The 14,152-nt window shown below is 43.4% G+C and overlaps 1 protein-coding gene across 1 annotated transcript in view; it reads right to left on the bottom strand.

Moving 5' to 3' along the window:
• The window catches only part of TAF13 (TBP-associated factor 13), a 53,916-nt gene extending 39,980 nt beyond the window's left edge, over positions 1–13,936 (bottom strand). Inside the window, exons 1-5 of the mRNA XM_086504788.1 lie at positions 13,633–13,936; positions 13,316–13,474; positions 10,449–10,486; positions 5,837–5,896; positions 5,633–5,707 (exon numbers count right to left, since the gene is read on the bottom strand). Of these exons, the coding sequence (XP_086360914.1) occupies positions 5,633–5,707; positions 5,837–5,896; positions 10,449–10,486; positions 13,316–13,424 (282 nt within the window). The 5' untranslated portion in view covers positions 13,425–13,474; positions 13,633–13,936. The remainder of the gene's footprint in view (positions 1–5,632; positions 5,708–5,836; positions 5,897–10,448; positions 10,487–13,315; positions 13,475–13,632) is intronic.
• Positions 13,937–14,152: the final 216 nt, after the last annotated feature.

The raw sequence follows: 14,152 nt of genomic DNA, 5'->3' as shown, positions 1-14,152 counted from the left end.
TGAACTCTTGTTGGTTTCGACTGAAGTTGGAAGAGGTGGATGCTCGTTGCTTGGGACAATCTTTACTGTAGTGATCCTTAGCCTCAGGGCAATGACGCCAAGGCGGAGACCCTTCGGGCAAGGGACACTTGCTTTGGCAATGCCCATATTCCGCGCACCTGTAGCACAAAATGGGGCAATTGGACAGACAAGGCGGGGGACGAGGTGGTCTCTACTCTTGTTGCACGGGGTTGGAAGTTGAGGTGTAGAAGCTCTGAGGACCTATGGGTGCACTAGCATTATAAAAAACTTTGAGATGGAAAGGCGCTTTGCATACCTTGCATAGTAGGAGGGGTTGTCAACAGAGGGGGCATGTGGTTTGGATAGCCATAGGGAGAAACCACATTGGATGCAGGAGTCAATCCGTGTTGAAGCGTAGAGGCAAGGCTCTGCTGTAATTGCCGTAGTCCCTTCAAATAGTAGCACTCCTTGTCATCATGGCCAGACTTCTCACAGAAGTGAGAGTAAGCTCGAAGCGGGCATTCCTGGGGAGGATGCCTTGGAGAACGGCAGGAGCTACACCAGACCATAGCCTTAATATCCTGATGAGCCTTGACCTCCTCTAGCTCCCACTTAAAGATTCTTCATGTGGAGGCTTCTCCTGTGTCACGTGACACATCCAACCCTATGTGTCCGTGGACAAGCTACAGCATGACCAGGGTTCAGCTCAGTCAAGTCAGTCTAGAATAGGAAGTGATCTAGCATGATCATCAGCATTCCCATTAGAATCCATCAGGAGCATTTTCCAATGCACAGAACCTATTTTCCCTATTTTTAACATTTTTCACCTATTATTTTAAGTGACTTTTGTTGAAAAGTAGGTAGGGCAATTTTGCTAAGCAAATATATATAGAAACCTAGCGCTAGCACTTTTCGGCATAAGAGGCAGCAGGAGCTTCGGTTCAACAGGCACCTTCTCAGCAAGACCTCCCCCAAGCAATTGACCTAGCGTTTTTTGCAAGGAGATCCAAATTCAACCTTGGCGTTTTTGCATTGCAGATCCGCAGATCCATAGCAAGACACAATAGACTCCCTAGCGTTAGCAAATTTCCACAGCAGAGACCAGATCAGCCCAACGTTTTTGCATCAACCTGACACTCTCAACGTTTTTGCAGACCTTCGCGACAGAATCAGCCCATAGACCAGCATTTTCAGTTTTCAACAGTTAGAACCCGCAGAAGAAGTCCCAAACCTCGCAAATCGCACCTTCCCGCAGCAGATCCTCGCCGCTCGGTCAGATTCCGTGAATCCCATAGCGACGGGCATCAATGCACCATGTGGACTCCAATGTATCAAGTGTGTTGGCAAGGTCTCTATGACAAGTTTGCAGTTTCAGCCCGGAAAACACAGATTTCAGCATCTGTGTGTTCCGCGCATCGTCGTCGCCATCGACGTCGTCACCGACATAGAGTCAGAATTCAGCAGATAAAGATTTGCAGATTTCAGCCCTTAGCGCTTTCAGATTTCAGCCCGTCTCGTCGTCGTCGACATCGTCGGCAAGTCCAAGCATTGTAGAGATTTGTGCAATCAATATTAGACCGCTCTCGCCATAGAGAGTGGGGCCTTCAGAGGAGGGTTTGACAACATTCTGGTGTCGTATTCTTCTCTCTCTCTCAGTCTCAGCACCTTCTTTCACAGTGTTCACCACTTTGTTTGTGTCCATTGCACTCTCTCACTAAAGGAACGGAAGGCTCTCCCTTCCGTAAGTAAATAAGAACCTTGAGCACAGTTCGGAGCCCTCATCTTGAGCAAAGTTCAACATTCACTTCTGCTCCACCTTACATCCTGTCGAAGAGAAAATGATCTCTCCTCTTGAAGAGCTCGTTATAACTTCACGGCTTCGAGCTCCCTGCGTAAAGACGTCAAAGGGTCAGAGGGACTTTCCAAAAATACTAAGGGGGGTCGATGAAGAGCTTCCTAGCCCCTTCTATCCTAGTAGCAACCACAACAAACTCCTCTAGAGTGGCTTCAGGTCGGAGACTCTCTCAGAGCTTTTGCTGAGAAGTCTTGGGAAGAGCCTTCTCCACCCATTTCTTGACCATGAATTCTCCTGGTTGTTGAGAAAGCTTTGCGATCAAAGACTTTATCCTTGTCATGAGTTCTGCAAAAGTCTCATGCCGCTGTAGCGTGAGGTTGGCCAATTCATCCAAAACCTTTTCTTGGAAGTCCCCTGGTTTGAAAACTTCACAGAACTGCCTTTGTAATATGGCCCAAGTTGTAAAATGGTTCTCCGCAAACTGACTGTACCATTTATCGGCTAAGCCATCCAAGGTTGACAGGAAGAGCACTAGGTAGGCGTCTTCTCTGTTGAGCCTATGATCCCTCCAAAGGGAGACAAATCTCCTAGCATGGTCATTTGCATCCTCTGTAAAGAGTCCTCTGAAAGTAAGAAACTTTATATGCACCTTAGTGAACTCCGGCATCAAATTGATGCCAGATCCACCATCGACTATGGCACCGACGAATTTGCGCCCAAGAATAGATACAGTGAGACAAGGAATCCTGTAATCGGTGAGGAAAGCGACGGGATAGGAAATCATGTAGGACTCTGAGGGCTATACAAGGAGGTGTTTGCCACTAGGCCCTGCACCCGAGTACAGAGACTGAATGACTATAAGGGTGTCACTTCTTAGATTTGCATCGAGCTTTAGCATGTCGTAAAGGAAAACTTGTTGAAAGGTGTTTTTCAAGCTAGTTTCTGTTGTAGGCTTCTCGCTTTTGGGCAAGGCGTGTTCTGGGACTTTGATCTGCTACAGTCAGTTACTGCTTCCAAGAAGGCCTCATCAATATTAGATAGCATAGAAGTCGGTCGGCTGTTGGCAAGGGGTGGCTTGTCAGCTGTTGCAGACGGACTAGGTTGTTGAGGAGGAAATACAAGAGTTGAACCTTTAGGAAGACTGAGGTCTAGGGCTGCTCGTTGTGACCTAGTGAGGACACCAATGGGCTCCTCCACTTGCTTCACCCTATCCTTAGGGGTAACCACATGAGTAGCAGGTGACGGTTGAGGAATGGCGCTTACCGCAGTCAGGTTGATCTTCGAAAATGTAAACTCTTGTTGGTTCTGACTGAGGTTGGAAGAGGTGGATGAATATACCTGGATGAATCCAAATTAAGCCTAGATTCGCCCTTTAAGGAAAGTGCAAGGTATAGACCCATGGTAGTCACCCACAAGACAATATAATCATCAGCTCCATTATGCATAGTATTGACTAAATACCACGACATCCCCACTAACGTCGACAGTGCCCAATAGTGGGTGTAGAACTAGGTACTAACATATGCTCCCAAACACAGCACACACCACACACACACACATACACACACATGAGCATACATCAACACAAAGTTCAACGTACTGAGTTTCTGTCATGACTCCGGAGATCAAGGGCAGACTCAACCATAATGAAGCTTAGCACTAAAGAAGCATTAAATCGAAAAAATTAGCACAAAAATGAGGTAGTTGATCGGGCATGCGCACCACAAAAGATAGAAAGAATTAGCACAATATCAACTGATCGTAACTCGGACGAAAACTTCACAATGTGAAGTCTGCATGTCAGCTATACGACTAAAAAATATACCTGGATGAATCCAGGATAAGCCTAGATTCGCCCTTTAAGGAAAGTGCAAGGTATAGACCCATGGTAGTCACCCACAAGACAATATAACCATCAGCTCCATTATGCATAGTATTGACTAAATACCACGACATCCCCACTAACGTCGTCAATGCCCAATAGTGGGTGTAGAACTAGGTACTAACATATGCTCCCAAACACAACACACACCACACACACACACACACATGAGCATACATCAACACAAAGTTCAACGTACTGAGTTTCTGTCATGACTCCGGAGATCAAGGGCAGACTGAGGTTGGAAGAGGTGGATGAATGTTGCTTGGGACAATCTTTATTGTAATGATCCTTAGCCTCAGGGCAATGCCGGCAAGGCAGAGACCCTTCGGGCAGGGGACACTTGCTTTGGCAAATGGGGTGATTGGACGGACGAGGCGGGGACGAGGTGGTCTCTGCTCTTGCTGCATGGGGGTGGAAGTTGAGGTGTAGAAGCTCTGAGGACCTGAGGGGGCACTAGCATGACAAAAACTTTGAGATGGAAAGGCGATTTGCAGACCTTGCATAGTAGGAGGGGAGCATGTGGTCGACACATTATTCCCGCTACACCTCATTCAATCGCTCCCTTTCCCCTCCTCTCTCTAGCAAGCCTCTTCCGCTCACCCTCGCCAGTGCACCCCCTCTGTAGTAGCCCCCACCGGACCCTCTCTCTATCGATGGCCTCTTAGCCCCTCCACCCCCCACCCCCACTCCTCTTGTCATATTTTCCTCATCATCGGTTTTGTCACCCTTGGGTTTCCCTACATCACGAGTCAGATCTCACCCCACGAGCTTCTTGTTGAAGCAGCAGACTTGGATGGAGGACTCACCTTCGTCTCCTGGACACTTAATGCAGCCCTTGCCCCCCCCCCTCATCCCCACAGAGGAGAAGTTTGGGATTCGGTGGAGACCCGCCTACTGATAGAGGTGGGCCATATCATTGGCGTACATACTCTTAGTCGCGGATATCATCAGAGGAGAAGTTTGGGATTCTGTGCAAACCCACCTACTGGTAGAGGTGGGCAAGATCATCGGCGTACACACTCTTAGTCGCAAATATTATCGAATACAATTTTAAGTGGCCACACATGTGGCCAAGGTGCTTCAAATAAGCAATAAGTGCCGTGGCTTTGGAGGCTACACAAGCATACTTTGGGCGTTGGCACCATGGCTTTGACCTTGGAATTGATGCAACAACCGAGGAGGCTATCTTGCCCATTTCAGTCTGCTTCCCCAGCCTACGCCGCAAGTACCTGCCCTTGCTTCCTGGAAAGGGTGATTTCATTGGATCCTACATTCAGTCCCCAGAAATTCTACTATTAATACGAGACCCCACATTCACCGCAAGGAGATTCTTCTTATGACGATGGGTGATGGATGGGTATGGCTACTGGTTATGAGTAGTCTATGCTACCCAACCAATGTTTTATCTACCATCAGATGGGCCATCTAGTGAAGGCTTTCCCTCGTAAGAGACCCTGTCCAGCAAACGATTTTTCTTTGCGCAAAAAAACACACAGAACAGTGCTTACCACGAAGGAAAATGAAAGCGCAAAAAACACGTTATCCACTGGATAATGAGGGAGCAGCAACCCTGGAGGGTCAGGCATGTTGGCTGCACAATCCACACACATCAAAAGCATAATCATAGGGCAGGAGTGCAGGAGGCACGCAGGTAAACGCAGGCACCCATCCACGGTACCCTGAGTTAGTCTCTAATAGGGCTCCATTAATTGCACAAAAGAACCACCTATGCTTACAGTACCACATGAGGCAAGAAGCATAAAGCCTCGACAGAATCTGTGACATGAAGCCGATACAAGCGTGAAACGCAGAGTCTAAACTAACTGACACTTGCAATTGGCACAATTGTACTGACAACAAAAACGCACCAAAAATGCAGTCACATACAATGCATTTTTAATAAAAAACCAACTGAAGAGTTTCTTCAACAGATCTGTAATTCTGTACTGTACCTTCCGCACGAGGAACATGAGGTCCTCTGTTGTAAGCTTACCCCTTCTGGATGCAATGTCTTGTGCCTTGTGCACCTGTCATGAACAATTCACAGAACATCAAAATCAATGTATTTGTTAAGACATTAAACAAATTTCATTCAAAACTGCTGATTGAGATAATATTCAACGATACTACGACACAAAGTAGTAATCTCAGCTTACCATCTCCGTGACGTAATCGACCAAAATGTCTTCTACCAATGAGACAGTCTCAGGAATTGGCTGCAGCAAGAAAACACGCTATTGAGACTCTGTTTTTACTCTACTCTAATCATGTTGTTGCACCAAGCCCAATAAATAAAAGACTTGAGGATATGTAGCTCTTTGATAATTCTAAGGTAGCTCGATGAAATTGATTGTCTACTTTTCACAGGCCTTGACCCGTCAATCAGGACACATGCATGCTTCTAGCTTTGATAACATATATCGACTTCGTCCATAGATCGTCACTTGTCTTGGTTCATGCACACATAGGTTCATGGGCTCTATTGCTCACACAGCACAACCATGTCACCACCATCACACTCGTGCATAACTTGCGCTTTTGGAGTTGATGCATCAGCATGTTACATGGTAAAAAAGGGCTAGTATTGCAAGCACAGGTTGATCTAGGAGCATCCCTACAAATAGATGTAGGGATGATGAGTACGGAAAAGAAACAAGAAATACTATAGTAGTGTCTGCTAAAGGATAACTAGCTATGTATAAGTGCGTCAGTCAAACTGACGGTAGAAACTGTAAACATAGCATAACAATAATACATATGAGTGCAGATCATCACTCAGAGAGAGGTGAGCAAACGAATTAAGACTCACGAGACCACACACACCCGAACCACACCATACAACGTTTACCTTCATTGTTCCTTCAATAACAGAACAAGCTATACATCATCTACAACATTGACAAGTGGTTGATCACACAAGTATGTAGACAATTGCTCATATTTGAGAGCCTTCTAGCAGAGTGGATGCCTTATGCTCATCCACATGCAAGAGGTATGCTAGATCAAACTTTCATCAATGATGATACATTGTACAAGCTTCATGGTGTAGCGCTCAAGGCAGAGTTCAGCTCATATGCATAGATGGAGGGATTATGACCAGCTGGGCAGGCTGGATTCAAAATTTTCTTCACTATTGACCACATAATATTACACTCAGCCGTGTCTGATTGATCAATTCAGGGTGCAAAAGAGGAGATTCTAGTGCTGTTTTGTGGATTTCCACAAAGTATTTGACATGCTGCCAAGAGAAAGACTATTCAAGTGCATACAGTGACTTAAGATCACACCAGAGATGATTTTCAGCATATTTGAGCAGTTGTAGCCTAGGCAAGTACATCTGTCACAACTTGGCGACGTGACATCGAACTTGACCGGAAGAGAGAAGCTAGAGACTAAGTTGGACATGGACCCAAATCTGAGCCCATTTATGCAAGAATCACGGTGGCGATGTAAGGTGCAGCGGAAGTGAATGTTGAACGTTGCTCAAGATGAGTGCTCCGAACTATGCTCAAGGATTCCTTTTACTTGCGGAAGGGAAAGCCTTCCGTTCCTTCAGTGAGAGAGTGCAAATGATCACAAACAAAGTGGATAAATTCTGTGAATGAAGGTACTGAGACGGAGAGACGAAGAGAGTAGAGAATATGACACCAGAATATTGTCAAACCCTCCTCCAAGGACCCCACACTCTATGGCGAGAGAGGTCTATGCTATTGATTGCACAATCTCTTCATTTAAGAGGGGGAGTGTAACAAACTGCTGACGTGTCAAAGCCTAAAGAATGGAGCCAACTTATAGATGTGGCCGAGGGGCCTAAACTGTCACAAAGTGATGACGTGGTTGCCCGAGAGCAGAAACCCTAACCATTTCTACCAGAAACCCTAACTGCTGAAACCCTGATTCTGGAAACCCTAACCCTAAAACCTGCAAACCCTAATTTCTGCCAAAACCCCTAACTACTGAAACCTAATTCTGAAAACCCTAACCCTAAAACCTACAAACCCTAATTCTGGAAACCCTAACCCTAAAACCTGCAAACCCTAATTCTGTTGCCAAAAACCCTAAAGCTGCAAAAACCCTAACCCTAACCCTAAGGGCAACAGGGAGATTTCCGCGTTTTGCTCTTGTTGATGACGTGGCAGGCTGTACGGATTTCCGTGATTTACACTGGCAGCTTTTTGGCTTTGCTTTTGGGCCAGAAGCTTTTGAGTTTTGAAGACTTTTCACTGTAATTTCTTTTTAGGCCAAGGGCCTTTAAATATGAGGTTAGGGCTCATTCTCATGCTTCCTGGAGAAGGTGCAGAGTCTGGAGTACCGGCTTGTACTGTGTTGATGCAATATAAAGAAATACCGAAAGGGGCGCCAAGGTTTGGGGCCAATACTCTCTGGGGTAGAATTCCGCCACTCCGTGTCGCATGTCGTCTCTCTCTTTCAGTTAATTGTAAATGAAGTGCTAAAAGTCTGTTCAGTTTGTTCTTTTCTATTGGCACATGGTGCCCGTCTTGTGACAAGGAGATGTCACAATGTCAATTCTTACAATCGTTCGAGAACATTTATTCACGTGTAAATTATATAGAGGAATTCATGCAGTCATTTACGTCAAGGACAATGCTATGCAATGGTTGAGTTCTTTATCCACAAAGCCTCATGCTTGAAGGGTACGGAAAGCTTTCAAAAATATTTTTGCTCACAACTACCTCACATTTCTCTTTGTGGTGCAACTTATAGCAGAGTAGGGTAATTTGAAGATGGTTTCTACTTAGACTTTGGACAACTACAATCAAAGATTCTGAAATGTGTACCTACCAGTTTCTTTCTTTAAAAAGATACATTGTTGGGTTGCCTTCACCACTACAAGAGTATTGCCTTGCCAAACAGATAATCACTTTGCAAGAACTCATGGACCACACCAGAGTTGGCTATAAGCTTATGAAACGTGACCTTGTCTTTAATCTATAAAGGCTCAAGAGCTTCCTTCTAGGGAGAAAAAACCAACAAAACCAATCTACTTCTAGAGAAGAGTAGAGTCAAGTACCTTAAGATCTTTGCCTATATACAAAGCAAGGAAACCCTACAACAAGAACGTGGATACTTCTACGAACAACAGAGTCAAGTACCTCAAGATCTTCGAATGTATACAAAACCAATCTACTTCTACAGACCAACAGAGTCAAGCACATCAAGATTTTTGATTGTATACAAAGCAAGGAAACCCTACAAAAAGAACACGGATATGTTGGATGCTCACACTCAACATACCATTGATACTTGTCCTGAAAGAATTGATCAACCGCCCACAAAGCAACCTCTTCCAAATTCCTCCAAAGAGTTACACAAAGCCTATGGCAAAATTCAAGGTACTAAAGCACTTATTTCCTTTGACCAAGGAGCTAGAGAGAATTTTATTTCCCCACTTTGTTAAGAGTCTAGGAGTTGACTATGATCAAGTTGGCTCAGAAATTGAGGCTGAGCTTGCTACTAGAGACGTTAAGAAAGTGATGTGGCATTTGATGACAATGTAGTATCACATGCCAGTGATGACGACATCCTGATGACATGGCAGTCAGGCTATGTCGCTGGAAAATCGTATGTGTGGCACTTACGCAGTTCAGTGGAATGGATGAATTTTTGTAATTTTTTTGCTTGCTAAGTTAAATGAACGGACTTTCTGTTGACATCTGTAGATTGTGATTTACTAAAAAGTGCTATTAAATGTATTGAAATTATGGCTTTCATCCTAAGCAATGCACAAGAGATTGGTTGTCTACCTTTGGAGTTCAAAGTGACTGACTTAAGTGTTTGGAAGGTGACAGGTCCAAGGACAATTCCCCAAGTAGAGCTTCAGTACGTGACAGATACATAAAGATCTGATATTTGTTTCAGCATCCCGCTCCCACACATTTTCTTCCTCTCCCCCTTTATTATCTTGCTATTTTGAGTTGTAACAGAACTCATCATCTAATTGTTGCAGATTCTACGTAGTAGCATACAGAGTTTACTACTCAATAGTGTCAAGTGATTACACGAGCATGCCAAGATTAACATGCATCAAGTTAAGCACATCCTTTTAAGTGCTTCTTGTTGCGAACGTAGCAAGTATCCAACAAGGTAGGAAGCAAAACGTTTTCACAAATACTGCCACTATTTTCAGGTACTGGCGCATGCAAAGACCACAAGGTCTACGATACATCTTTAATGTTTACGACGTTTGTGGTTAAACAGAATGAAACTTGCCACAAACATAATATGCTTCAGCAGACATCCCATGAGAGCCAAGGCAAACCTTCTCCTCATGGACAGTAAAATGCAGGCATGCTAGTGCCCTTCTCCTCAGGGAAAGGATCATGCACACATGATTGTTCCCGTTCTTGATGTTTGTATTTTCCAAGATATTACTTCGCATGTTGCAGTAAACAATTTTGTGATAGAGAAAATGCAGCAGGCACATATGGAACTCTATTCATCAAGAAGCTTCTTTGACAATGTGACACATTGATTCACAGACAATTGGCGATACGATTCGAGGGCAACATTGAAGCTATGTGAAAACCTAGCTAGGCTACTTATCTGAGACAGTAAAGTCCATAATTATACAATTTCCCCTTTGACATAAATTCCCACAAATTGAACGGCTGCTGATTTGAGGAAAAAGTTAAACAAATTATGCAGTGTAATTGGATGACTAACTGAAGCAGAGATTAGTCAATACAATTGTAAATTAACAAATGCTTTTGAGAGAAAAAGGAGAGTAGAGGACACAAAAGAGCTTACATCGGGATCATCTCCAAATCCATACATCATGATCCTCACTGTTGCAAACAAGAGAAAAAAAAACAATTAGACCAAATCATTAGAGGTAAAAAATGCAGCACCATAGAACTTACTAGACAATTTCTATTTTGGACATCAAAGTCAGCAGCATCAAATGACAGTCAAATCATTAGAGGTAAAAAATGCAGCACCATAGAACTTACTAGACAATTTCTATTTTGGACATCAAAGTCAGCAGCATCAAATGACAGTCAAAAAGTAATGATTTTGAACATTTATGTCCACAATAATAATCACACCCAGATCTCCCAAGAACATAGCATCATTATCAGACTACTCCGATGTTTGAGCTCATACTTTTCCTTCCTGATTCCACAGACTGCATGTTCAGTAGTCTAACCCGCAGTTTGAAATGGGCACTTTTCTTATCAATTGTAAGACTCCCTTGCAAAAACAAATCTACTCAAGCTCCACCTTGCCATTAGAACATCACTAAGGACAGGCAACAAAAAGACAATTATAGTCACCCAATCACTCCCAACAAACAAATCTAGATTGTCAGCATGAGTCTTGATCAAGAGAAAGGCTATAAATATGATTTACAACTATAAGACTTGGTTTTCACTCAAACTCGTGCTTGGCATGGGAGATTTCATGGTGTGTACGAGATACGTATATTGATGCTCATGCAATCAGTGGCCCATCGAATTTTCTTCATTAGATAACCCTTCACCTTGCTTTGCCAAGAGTGAAATCCACACCCACTAAATTTCTGTGTCCGTCTTTCCCCATACCAGGATACACAATTTATGACCCAAAATAGGCTTAAAAAGTATATTTAAATCCCAAACACATTCTGCCCACCGGGATGGTCACCTGAAACCATTTATACCACCGTAGCTTACAATCAGGCATTCCACAAGTTCAGCCAACCTTTTGCCTTCAATGTAAAAGTAAAGCCTCTGAAAGTTGACTTCACCACATGGCTGCAAACTGTGGTCAATTGAACTAGCCGAGTCAGCAAGTGGTTTTGTGTATTTGAGGGAGCTGCACACTAGTTTAAAAGTGACGATTGCAGAATTAAGGTGAGGATTTGAAATAGTAGATGGTGTCCAAATAAACATTTGAAGTGTGGCCTAGAAGCCCTTGATAAAGCCTCTCAAAACACACAAAGCTTGAGAGCTTTTATGGACTAAGGATTACTTCTTATTGGACATTTAGGAGAGAGAATCAAACTGATGAATGCTAATTGAAATTGCCTAATCAATTGAATGAATTCAACTTTCCTCTGATTGAATGATTAGCTTGAGATTCAAGCATAGGATACATCCAATTATACCTAGATGAATCCAAGATAAGCCCAGATTCACCCTTAAAGGAAAGTGCAAGGTATAGACCCATGGTAGTCACCCACAAGACAATATAACCATCAGCTCCATCATGCATAGTATTGACCAAATACCACGGCATCCCCACTAACGTCGTCAGTGCCCAATAGTGGGTGTAGAACTAGGTACTAACATATGCTCCCAAACACACAACACACACCACACGCACACACACATGAGCATACATCAACACAAAGTTCAGCCTACTGAGTTTCTGCCATGACTCCGGAGATCAAGGGCAGACTCGGCCATAATGAAGCCTAGCACTAAAAGAAGCATTAAATCAAAAAAAATTACCACAAAAATGAGGTAGTTGATACGGCATACACCACAAAAGATAGAAAGTATTCGCACAATATCAACTGGTCGTAACTCGGACGAAAACTTCACAATATGAAGTCTGCATGTCCGCTATACAACTAAAAAATATACCTAGATGAATCCAGGATAAGCCCAGATTCACCCTTAAAGGAAAGTGCAAGGTATAGACCCATGGTAGTCACCCACAAGACAATATAACCATCAGCTCCATCATGCATAGTATTGACTAAATACCAGGACATCCAACTACTTTGATTGTGAAGCACTTACGATTGATTGTTCGTTGGAGATGTTGAATGGAAGTTGGCTAATGAAAGCCTCAAATGCAAATGAAAGTTCTTAAAATACACTAACTCCTCTCAACGCCAATAGAATCAAGAAGGCTAGTGGCTCAAGGACTCAATTCAGCAACATGCCCAATGCTTGCCTTATCAAGAATTAAAGTAGAATCTAGAGAGTGAAAAAATTAACTGTTAACTAATGATTAATAACAGCATCTAGAGGATTGGGAACTATCAATCGCTTGCAAGCTTCGATACCACAGGTGGTGGGGGATTCATAAGAGGGCCATTCATAATACAAACGACACCATAAAGACATTACAATTGAATCCAATGTGTGTACATCAAGCTCCTTAGCTAGGAGATTGACTAGACTTAGTGCTGACTCTAGGAGTAGCCTCATCTACATCATGTATACAAACGGAAATTTGACTCTTCTTAGTGATGCCTTCTTGCCTTGAAGAATGTTATTATGATCATTTATACATGATTCATGGCCAAAGGGCATACATGGATACATCAAACCACAAAGTGGAGTTCCCACAAGGGCCATAGGCCATGCTATAAACATCGGTTGACGATACAAACCAAAAAATAACGTGGGGCTCAGTAACTTCCGGCAAAGAAAGCTTATTGTTAGTGGAATGGAAACACAATAGCGAATACATAAAACAAAGGAATCTAAAATTGGCATAGGTGAAATTGGTGCTTCACAGTGTCCATTGAAACGATGCCATTATTGTTGATAATTTGGAACCACAATGGCATTTATGAGAAACAGAAAAACGAATTCTTTCATTGATGACATGGAACTGCAAAATCAGAGTTACGAGTCTTCTTCTCTGAGTCAAAATATAGAGCAAAAAAGGGCACCTACACTCCCTGGTAAAAACGCCACGTTTTCTCTTGAGCGAAGACTCAGAAGAACTTGCACCCGACTTGCCTTTGGCAGGAGTAGCTAGGCTAGCTGCTGCAGGAGCAGCCATTATAGATGCGGATCTCTAGTAGGTGTTACTGCTGCGGCAATGGAAACTACCTGTCACAAACCAGAAAACAGAACTAAGAAGGAATTCTTTGCGAATTGGAGCTAACAATCGCTCAATGTGCTTTTTTATATGCATGCAAAGAGTAGAACAACGGCACCGTTTAGCTGCTCCACACAAGCTCTACATGTAGTCGATCTTCAGACCTTACCTCCCCAGAAAACTCATTGCAGCGACTTAGTCGATAAAGATGACAAAATTATGCTCGAGCGTCAAGGTAGAACAAGAGAAACAACTACGCAGAAGAGGAAGAGAAGTGTGTGCGCTGTCGTCTGCTTAAGAAGGGCGTGTACGTGTGTATGCGTGTGTGTGTGTGTGGCTGGGTGGGTTAGAGAGAGAGAGAGAGAGAGTGTGTGTGAGAGCGGGAAAGAACCTGCTATGCTCATGTGCAGCTCAGAGCTTCAAAAACCTGTGCAGCGAATCAGGGTCGATCCTCCCACTCATCACGCATCTAATTAATTTGTTCTCTCTCTTCTTACTATCGTTTCAGCGCTAAAAAATAGAAGTTCTGCCACTTGTCTTTTGCTGCATCACATCATAATTTCAGAAATTCACCAAGACGCATATTTTCAGCCAGCATATTGGTTCATGAAGAGATTGAATACATGGTAATGCCTTGCGGGAGAGGTTGTTGGGGATACATGTGCTTGGCAATGCTTTGGTTGATATGT

Source organism: Adiantum capillus-veneris, chromosome 28 (assembly GCF_014529385.1).
Source record: "Adiantum capillus-veneris isolate H3 chromosome 28, ASM1452938v2, whole genome shotgun sequence".
Lineage (NCBI taxonomy): Eukaryota > Viridiplantae > Streptophyta > Polypodiopsida > Polypodiales > Pteridaceae > Adiantum > Adiantum capillus-veneris.
The sequence above is the reverse complement of the archived record's forward strand: the minus strand, read 5'-3'. Positions and strand labels throughout refer to the sequence as shown.